The 10,569-nt window shown below is 49.2% G+C and overlaps 1 protein-coding gene across 1 annotated transcript in view; it reads right to left on the bottom strand.

The window, feature by feature from the left end:
• The window catches only part of ptprbl (protein tyrosine phosphatase receptor type B, like), a 48,469-nt gene that overhangs the window by 14,204 nt on the left and 23,696 nt on the right, over positions 1-10,569 (bottom strand). The window contains exons 17-19 of the mRNA XM_086209989.1: positions 6,636-6,903; positions 6,243-6,337; positions 6,064-6,169 (exon numbers count right to left, since the gene is read on the bottom strand). Of these exons, the coding sequence (XP_086066115.1) occupies positions 6,064-6,169; positions 6,243-6,337; positions 6,636-6,903 (469 nt within the window). The remainder of the gene's footprint in view (positions 1-6,063; positions 6,170-6,242; positions 6,338-6,635; positions 6,904-10,569) is intronic.

The raw sequence follows: 10,569 nt of genomic DNA, 5'->3' as shown, positions 1-10,569 counted from the left end.
ACACACACACACATCAGCTTGTGAGCTCATGACAATTTCCTGTCATGCCTGATATAATGTTTTTATTTCATTAGGGCCTGAGCCTGAAGGTTCTTCAGGCGAAGACCCTATTCTGTTTGCTCGGCAGAACAACACATCAGCAGCACTAAAAACACTACAAACACACACTAAACAGTGTCCCAGCCCCCCAACACCCATGAGGCAGCTGGGCCAGACAGCCTGGAGCCGGTTTTCACATCCACACCCATTCAAAACCTGGTCCTGGACTGTTCTTGCTGTCAATGAGCGCCCAATATGAGCATCATCTAATTTGACCCCTGAACATGCATGAAATTCACTGAAATTCGCCACACTTGTCCGGTCTGGCTAAACATGCACTAATCTAAAGAAATACAAAAAAGTCTATAGCGCCACCTAGGGAGCCACACAACTAAAAGATAATTGGGGATAATTTGGAGCGCTATAACTCCTCCCAGGAATGTCCCACAAACATGGGACCAACACCGTTGGACTCGTCTCATCAAGACGAACAATTCCTATGCTCTGACCCCTCACCTGTCTACAACAGAATGTCCACAAATTGGACAAAACTGTCAAAATTAGCACTTTTTTGGGCCCCCCAACAAAATCTATCTCCTCCTAGGGCATTCATGGTATCGCTTCCAAACTTTGGCAGATTACTCTCCCAACTGTGCTGATCAAACGATATTAATTTTCGTTGTTGTTAGTCACTTGCTGTCCATTTTACAAGCCGTCAAAGTGGGGGAGACACGTTTCAGCTTCCAATGGAAGCCTATGGGGAGACGGTGTCCTCTCAGGGTACATACTGTCAAACAAACGCTTCTCACGTCTACACCATCCATCCCACAGCTCTACCAACCACACCACTGCATTCCTGACAAAAACCCCTCCAAGAACATGGTGTTCTGTGTCCCTCTGGACCAGCGTATGCCGACTTCTTCCTCTTGTCCCACTCCAGTCCTGGTGCTCCTCCTCTGCTCTCACTCTAGCACAGATCAAAGACAGAGCAGTGGGGGAGGGGTTCTTAAAGGGCCAGCTCTCAGCTCTGCTCTCACTCTAGCACAGATCAAAGACAGAGCAGTGGGGGAGGGGTTCTTAAAGGGCCAGCTCTCAGCTCTGCTCTCACTCTAGCACAGATCAGAGACAGAGCAGTGGGGGGGGGGGGGGTTCTTAAAGGGCCAGCTCTCAGCTCTGCTCTTTCTCTAGCACAGATCAGAGACAGAGCAGTGGGGAGGGGTTCTTAAAGGGCCAGCTCTCAGCTCTGCTCTCACTCTAGCACAGATCAAAGACAGAGCAGTGGGGGAGGGGTTCTTAAAGGGCCAGCTCTCAGCTCTGCTCTCCACTCTAGCACAGATCAGAGACAGAGCAGTGGGGGAGGGGTTCTTAAAGGGCCAGCTCTCAGCTCTGCTCTCACTCTCTGATCAGACTCAGGCTTCTAACTCCTCAACTACAAGGCCTCCACACTGGACCAGGACACCCTGGGATTCAGGCCGGCGTCAAGGACGGGGCTCAGGCCCTCACAACGCTGCTTGCAGCTTTAATTCACTCTGTATTTACACAGGCGATGTCATTGGGACATAACGTCTTGCCTGTTATTGGCAGACACACAGTACAACAACAGCTAGTTATAGACTGATTCAGCAGTACACCGAATACCAGGTTTCAGGTAAAAAGGCCAAGTGAAAGCTAAAAATGTTAAAATGCTAAACTAAGATACAAAAAGAAAACAAGTTTAACAAGATGCTGCTGTGGAGGAGAACACTGAGGTATGCTGGTTACTGGGATACTCTGGAGGATAAATATGCTGGCAGCAGTTCCAGGACAGATTTGAAAATAAAATCGTAGTGATCCAAAAGTCTGTGTATGAATGATGGTGACTAGACGGGACCAGGGTTTATCGTGATAGAGAGCTGGCAGAGGCATCCATCGCAGCCCAGGTGAGGTGAGAAGGTGGCAGCAACTGTTTCCGGGCGATGAATGATAAATAAGATTTGACTGTAAAAAGGGGCCATTTTACAGTCAATGCTACTTTTGTGAAGGCTTTTATGTGTGGGATTTTGGAAAGTGTCAACGATTGGTTCTATAAGAAGCCACAAAGACTTTCTGTCTGGATCGTGGTCATTTTCAGTTTGTACACATAAATATTCTTTGATTTTCAGATTTTGACCTTGACTTTACATTATCAAAGAATCTTCAGTTTTTTTCTTTGCATTGTTTGTATTTTAGATCTCAGCCTTTTCATCTTCTGTTTTATTTTGAAGTGTACTTCCCTTGTGTGCATTCGTGTAAGTTCCCATCTTTGTCTGTTTCTCGCCATTTTAATCACTTGAGTCTTGTCAGTTCATCGGTCCTCATTGTGTTTCTCATGCTTTCAGCTCCTTCCTACGGTTGTGTTCTTGCTCCTGTTTCTTGCTGCGTCATTCGTAGTTTGTATTTAAGCTTCATTTCTCCTGAGTCTTTGTCAGCTCATCTGTACTTGTTCTCCAGCTTGTTGACTCCCAGTGTTCTGTGCCTTGTTCTATTTACTTTATCTGTTTAGTTTGCATGGCGGCACGGTGGTGCAGTGGTCAGCACTGTCGCTTAACAGCAAGAAGGTTTCGGGTTTGAGCCCCAGCTGGAGCACGGGGTCTTTCTGTGTGAGTCTCCATGTTCTCCCCGTGCCTGCGTGGGTTCTCTCCGGTACTCCGGCTTCTTCCCACCGTCCAAAGTTGGATACTTAAATTGAGCGTAGGTATGAATGGGAGAGCCAGTGGTTGTCTGTCTCTATATGTTGGCCCTGCCATGGACTGGTGACCTGTTCAGGGTGAAGCCCGCCTCTCGGCCGTAGCCACTGGGATAGGCTCCACCACCACCACCCTTAACAGGAATAAGCGGAAGAAGATGGATGGATGGATGGATGGATGGATGTTTAGTTTGGCAGTCCAGCTTTGTTGTCAGTACACACTCAGCTGAACTCATCAATGATCCACATGGAACAAACCAGCTGACTGAACTGGAGGCCTGTCTGAAGGACAGAAAACATGGAGGACCATCATTTCCTTTATTAAACTCTGATGAACTGAAGTTCTTGTGCTGGGCCCAAACACCTGAAGTTTGCAGACAACACCTCTGTCATTGGTCTGATAGTCAGAACCACCTCAGGACTGTGGTGATGACAGTGGACTTTAGAAGAAGCCCCCCGACACCCCCCCCCCCACCACCACCACCACCACCACCACCACCACCATCCTCAACAACACAGTGTCTACTGTGGATACCTTCACATTTCTTGGAACCACTTTCTCTGGACCTGAAGTGGACTTCCCACAAAGACACTGTCCCGAAGAAGGCCCAGCAGAGGTTGAACTTCCTACAACAGCTCAGGAAGTTCAACCTACCACAGGAGCTGCTGACAATCTTCTACACTGCCATCATCCAGTCTGTCCTCTGCACCTCCATCACTGTCTGGTTTGGATCAGCCTCTAAAAAGGACAGGTCCAGACTGCAATGGACAATCAGGTCTGCGGAGAGGCTCCTCTGTGCTGACCTTCCCTCTATCCAGGACTTGTACTGGTCCAGGGTCAGGAAATGGGCAGCCAACATCTCTGCAGACCCCTGGCATTCCGGACACAGACTGTTCAAGCTCCTCCCCTCCGGCAGGCCTTACACTGCACTGTTTGTCAAAACCAGCCGACACAGAGACAGTTTCTTTCCCCAGGCTGTCGCTCTGATGAACTCTTAACAGTCACAGAGTGTCAGAAGAACCACGACACTAAGAAACCCTCCTACGCACATTTACACCACTTCACTCCAGATATGGTTGAAATTGAACTCTTCATTCATAGACATACTTATTTACTTATCTATATATTGTATATAGGTTGGTTTGTTTATATTGTTCTAGTAATTTGATGTCTTTATTCTTATTTTGTATCTTTCCTATTACCTTTATTCTATATAAACCTTTACATAACTTTTTTTCAAAGAGAGCTTCGTATACCACAGTCAAATTCCTTGTTTGTGTTACAAACTTGGCCAATAAAGCTGATTGTGATTCTGATTCAACAAATCTCCAGGACGCCTTCTTCCATCTACGTAACATCGCTAAGATCAGACACATCCTGGCTCAAGAAGATGCAGAAAAACTAGTCCCTGCTTTTGTCACTTCCAGGCTGGATTACTGCACCTCCCTCCTACCAGGCTGGACTAATAAGTCCCTAAAGACTCTCCAGCTGGTCCAGAACGCTGCTGCCGCGTTTTGACTAGAACTGGTAGCAGAGACCAGGTCTCTCCTGGACTGCTTCTCTGCATGGCTCCCTGTCAGATTCAGAACAGAATTCAAAATTCTTCTTCTACCATCAAAGTCCTCAACAATCAGGCTCCTTCATCCCTGACAGAGCTCCTAGTCCCCTATGATCCAGCTAGAACCCTTCACTCCCAGGATGCAGGGTTCCTGCTGGTTCCTAGAGTTCTAACAGTAGAATGGAGCCAGAGCCTTCAGCTATCAGGCTCCCCTCCTGTGGAACCGTCTCCCAGTTTCAGTCCAGGACCCAGACCCCTCTCTATGTTTAAGAGCAGACTTAAGACCTCCTTGTTGATCAGGCTTATAGTCAGGACTGCTTTGGCTGGCCCTTAGATCTGCTGCTATAGGCTCAGACTGCTGGGATCTCCCATGATGCACTGGGCTTCTCTCTCCTCCTCCTGTCCTCATACGTGTTACTAACTCCTCTTCTTCTCTCCTCATCCCAGATCCTGGTGCTGCTGGAGGAGGCTCCAGACCTGAAGAGGCTCCAGTTGTCACCCGTAGCTCCACCTGCTCACGTCCCCATCTGTCCATCAGTCTCTCCTCCTTTCTCTCTCTTTATCTCCGTCCCTCTCTTTCCTTCTGTCTCTCTGTCTTCCTCCATTCTCTGTCTTTGTCTCTGTCCATCAGTCTCTCCTCCTTTCTCTCCCTCTTTATCTCTGTCCCTCTCTCTCCTTCTGTCTCTCTGTCTTCCTCCATTCTCTGTCTTTGTCTCTGTCCTGCTCTCCTGCTCTCTCTCTGTCCCCACTGATCCTGGATCTGCTCCACCTTCCTGCTGGTAAAGGAAGGTTCTGGTGGCTGCTGTTGCAGGATGTGCTGCTGATGGAGAATTGTTGGGTGGAGGTTCATTGAAGGAGGGAGGTGCTGGACCTGCTCTACTTGGACAGAGTCAGGACAGAACTTTGGTTGGGGTTTGGTGCCACACTAATGAACCTGACTTGGCTTGACTACACACTCAGTACATGCCAAGAACACATGCAGTACACGCTCAGTGCACCCTTAGTACACAGTACACACAGTACACACTCAATACACACTCGATGCACCCTCAGTACACACTCAGTACACACAGTACACACTCAGTTCATGATCCTAAACAAACACAGAGGTCCGGCATCATGGGACACAGAGGAGAGCCAGTCCCAATGATGATCAATAACCAAGTCAATTTACTTTAAATGTAATTGACTCTGTGTTAGCAATGCTTAGATGTCAGTGGTTGAAGAAGGGGGCCAACAGCAGCTGATGCCACATGAGTCAACCTGTAGAGCTAAAGGTTCAAACTGCTTAGGAGCAGACGGACAGAGAAGGGCTTGTCCAGATAGAATGGATTTAACACATACGGCTACACCACCACCTTTGCTTGAGTGGCCTGATCAATTTGGATGTTCTTGTGTTTTTATGTTATTATGTACAGCACTTTGTGTTAGCTGTGGTTGTGTTTAAAGTGCTCTATAAATAAAGTTGAGATGAGTTGAATTGAGATAGATATCAAAACCATCATTTGCCACATCTTCATCTAGCATAGATTTGGTAAGTCAAGTCTGACAAATCACAGAAATGTCAGGATAAGATGAACAAGTTGAGGATCTAACCACATCTGTTTTTGATGTTGAGAGATTAAAATGTAAACATGTATCATCATCCTAAAATCAGCAGGTCAGCTACAGGACGAGGCTGATGATATTGCACTTCTGTGTAATTTCCAAACAGACAAGTGACTACCTGAACTTTATTGTAGGTACAGAAAGGAAACTCACCCTTTACGAGATTTGTGCCGGCAGACGAGCAGCACCATGACGCCCATCATGACGGCGATTAGGAACACACTGGCACTGACTCCTTCAATCACGCCGCTCAGATGCTCTGCAGCAGAAAGCATCATCTTTCAGGTTTCCAGTTTGTTTACCTTGTTGTCGTTGTTGTTGTGCTTTCTCACCCGCTTCTGTGACCACAGGTACAGACAGGAAGGTGTCACTGTACAGTGGCGGGGTGTCCTCATCATTCAGCTGAGTGAATGCTCGAACGCTGAGCCTGGACGATGACAGAAGCCAAAAATGACTTGACTTGTTCGCCTGCCACCATGAAACTGAAACCACTTGAAACCACACAAACGCAGACACACCCTTGACTCACAAACGGGCCAAAGCTCTATCAGTCACAACATAGACGCCATGATAAGACAATATACTGACAGGAAGTAATCATTACATGTCAGCGAGAAATCTGTTTAGATCCGATTGACTTGTCATGTCGATTCAGAGAAATGATGCTGTATCAGTGTGCAGATCCATCAGAACAAAACACAAACTCAGTAATGAGTCATCAGCACCTGTAAGAAGTTCTAGGTTTGAGTGGTCCATCACAGAACTGGTCCATGCTGCTGATTGGGTCTTGGGGGTCCTGTGAGTTACAGGGACCACCCAGCGAGTCCATCCCTGTCCCCACACTGATGGCGACGCTGCGGAAGCTGCTGTCAGGGCCGTCACTGCAGCTACTGGTGAAGAAGCTGGTCTGGTAGGATTTGACAGAGCTGTTGGACCTGTAGTCCTGGTAGGATGGTAGTGGATGGCGCTGCTCTGGCTGGACGCTGTCTACATCTGCACCCGTCCCAAGAAAGTACAGACAACAAAGATGGACTGGAATCAGGTTCATTTGCAGGTCACACATTTATATAAACAAAGCTTTTGAGATGCAATTAAGAAGAACAACCGGAGGGCGAGTCATAGAGAAAAGGACATCAGTGACATCATCTCATGATGTCAGAGGTGAACAACAATTTCATGACCAAATTTAAGCTGCAAGCAGTGCTGAACAGGCTTTCACACCCTTGCATGCGTCAGGGCTTCTGTCCCGGGCAGGTCGATGTTTTTTGCCCTGTCAGTTTCATCAGGATTTCACAGTACTCTTCTTGTAAAATATCCATAAAAATCCCATGACTTTGGCCAAATCTTACATTGGAATTCACATTTTGGTAGGAAAATTTGTCCTGAATCCAGTGATCCAGGTTGAAAAGTGGTCAGACTTCTAGTTTAGATGTCAGAAGCCTCAGTTTGACACCAGGCATGTGTCCAGAGATGGCCTGCCCATTGGTTTACATTGTAAGGTGCAATGAGGCACGGCAACTTTTAGGGCGGGCAGCCCGGTGGTGCAGTGGTTAGCACTGTTGCCTCACAGCAAGAAGGTTCCTGGTTCAAGCCCTGGCTGGAGCACGGGGTCTTTCTGGGTGAGTCCCTGTTCCTGCTGGGTTCTCTCTGGTACTCCAGCTTCCTCCACAGTCCAAAGACATCAAGAGGGGACCAGGTTAATCCAGACTCTAAATTGACCGTCGGCATGGCTGGGAGAGCCAATGGTTGTCTGTCTCTATGTGTTGGCCCTGCCATGGACTGGTGACCTGTCCAGGGGGAAGGCTGCTGGGATAGGCTCCACCCCCGCCACCCTCAACAGGAGAAGAGGGGGAACATGGAGGGATGGATGGAAGTTTTAGGGCTTACAGAATCCAAGCCGTTTGACTTATTACAGAGGTTTCAATAAATTTTGTTCAGCACAGTGTCATGAATCATGTATTAAAGTTTGAAGGCGATACCATTAACACCCTGGGAGGAGATAACATTTGTTGGGGGCCACAGTTGGCGCAAAGTCAAACTTTCATGTGCACACTGTGGACTTCCTGTAGGATTGAGGTCAGGGGTGTCAGCATATGATTGGTAGGTCTTCATGAGACAAATAATTGAATTCTTGTTCTATGTCTCTACGACATTCCTATGGACCGTGGTGCCCCTTTTAGATACATATGTGGCGCTGTGGAGCACATTTTCAGACACTGGGGGGTTCATTTTTACATTTTATCAAATATTTCACCAGACCTGATGTGCGTGCCAAATTAAGTGAGTTTTGGACCATGTTTAGGGGGTCAAATTGAAGTCTAAAGTGGAAGAATAAGAAAGAAAGAAAGAAAGAAAGAAAGAATGAATGAATGAATGAATGAATGAATGAAAGAAGAAATTCAAGCTGCAAGCAGCGTTGTGAGGGCCTGAGCCCTGGCCTGAATCCCAGTGTGTCCTGGTCCAGTGTGGAGGCCTTGTAGTTGAGGAGTTAGAAGCCTGAGTCTGATCAGAGAGTGAGAGCAGAGCTGAGAGCTGGCCCTTAAAGAACCCCTCCCCACTGCTCTGTCTCTGATCTGTGCTAGAGTGAGAGCAGAGCTGAGAGCTGGCCCTTTAAGAACCCCTCCCCCACTGCTCTGTCTCTGATCTGTGCTAGAGTGAGAGCAGAGCTGAGAGCTGGCCCTTTAAGAACCCCTCCCCACTGCTCTGTCTCTGATCTGTGCTAGAGTGGAGAGCAGAGCTGAGAGCTGGCCCTTTAAGAACCCCTCCCCCACTGCTCTGTCTCTGATCTGTGCTAGAGTGGAGAGCAGAGCTGAGAGCTGGCCCTTTAAGAACCCCTCCCCCACTGCTCTGTCTTTGATCTGTGCTAGAGTGAGAGCAGAGCTGAGAGCTGGCCCTTTAAGAACCCCTCCCCCACTGCTCTGTCTCTGATCTGTGCTAGAGTGAGAGCAGAGCTGAGAGCTGGCCCTTTAAGAACCCCTCCCCCACTGCTCTGTCTCTGATCTGTGCTAGAGTGGAGAGCAGAGCTGAGAGCTGGCCCTTTAAGAACCCCTCCCCCACTGCTCTGTCTCTGATCTGTGCTAGAGTGGAGAGCAGAGCTGAGAGCTGGCCCTTTAAGAACCCCTCCCCCACTGCTCTGTCTCTGATCTGTGCTAGAGTGGAGAGCAGAGCTGAGAGCTGGCCCTTTAAGAACCCCTCCCCCACTGCTCTGTCTTTGATCTGTGCTAGAGTGAGAGCAGAGCTGAGAGCTGGCCCTTTAAGAACCCCTCCCCCACTGCTCTGTCTTTGATCTGTGCTAGAGTGGAGAGCAGAGCTGAGAGCTGGCCCTTTAAGAACCCCCCCCCCCCACTGCTCTGTCTCTGATCTGTGCTAGAGTGAGAGCAGAGCTGAGAGCTGGCCCTTTAAGAACCCCTCCCCCACTGCTCTGTCTCTGATCTGTGCTAGAGTGGAGAGCAGAGCTGAGAGCTGGCCCTTTAAGAACCCCCCTCCCCCACTGCTCTGTCTCTGATCTGTGCTAGAGTGGAGAGCAGAGCTGAGAGCTGGCCCTTTAAGAACCCCCCCCCCCCCCACTGCTCTGTCTCTGATCTGTGCTAGAGTGAGAGCAGAGCTGAGAGCTGGCCCTTTAAGAACCCCTCCCCCACTGCTCTGTCTCTGATCTGTGCTAGAGTGGAGAGCAGAGCTGAGAGCTGGCCCTTTAAGAACCCCCCTCCCCCACTGCTCTGTCTCTGATCTGTGCTAGAGTGGAGAGCAGAGCTGAGAGCTGGCCCTTTACGAACCCCCCCCCCCCCCACTGCTCTGTCTCTGATCTGTGCTAGAGTGAGAGCAGAGCTGAGAGCTGGCCCTTTAAGAACCCCTCCCCCACTGCTCTGTCTCTGATCTGTGCTAGAGTGGAGAGCAGAGCTGAGAGCTGGCCCTTTAAGAAGCCCTCCCCCACTGCTCTGTCTCTGATCTGTGCTAGAGTGAGAGCAGAGCTGAGAGCTGGCCCTTTAAGAACCCCTCCCCCACTGCTCTGTCTTTGATCTGTGCTAGAGTGAGAGCAGAGCTGAGAGCTGGCCCTTTAAGAACCCCTCCCCCACTGCTCTGTCTTTGATCTGTGCTAGAGTGAGAGCAGAGCTGAGAGCTGGCCCTTTAAGAACCCCTCCCCACTGCTCTGTCTCTGATCTGTGCTAGAGTGAGAGCAGAGCTGAGAGCTGGCCCTTTAAGAACCCCTCCCCCACTGCTCTGTCTCTGATCTGTGCTAGAGTGAGAGCAGAGCTGAGAGCTGGCCCTTTAAGAACCCCTCCCCACTGCTCTGTCTCTGATCTGTGCTAGAGTGAGAGCAGAGCTGAGAGCTGGCCCTTTAAGAAGCCCTCCCCCACTGCTCTGTCTCTGATCTGTGCTAGAGTGAGAGCAGAGCTGAGAGCTGGCCCTTTAAGAACCCCTCCCCACTGCTCTGTCTTTGATCTGTGCTAGAGTGGAGAGAGAGGAGGAGCACCAGGACTGGAGTGGGACAAGAGGAAGAAGTCGGCATACGCTGGTCCAGAGGGACACAGAACACCATGTTCTTGGAGGGGTTTCTGTCAGGAATGCAGTGGTGTGGTTGGTAGAGCTGTGGGATGGATGGTGTAGACGTGAGAAGGGTTTGTTTGACAGTATGAACCCTGAGAGGACACCGTCTCCCCA

This window comes from Aulostomus chinensis, chromosome 7 (assembly GCF_037954235.1).
Source record: "Aulostomus chinensis isolate RoL2024-O1b breed Wild chromosome 7, RoL_Achi_v1.0, whole genome shotgun sequence".
Taxonomy (NCBI): Eukaryota; Metazoa; Chordata; class Actinopteri; order Syngnathiformes; family Aulostomidae; genus Aulostomus; species Aulostomus chinensis.
The sequence above is the reverse complement of the archived record's forward strand: the minus strand, read 5'-3'. Positions and strand labels throughout refer to the sequence as shown.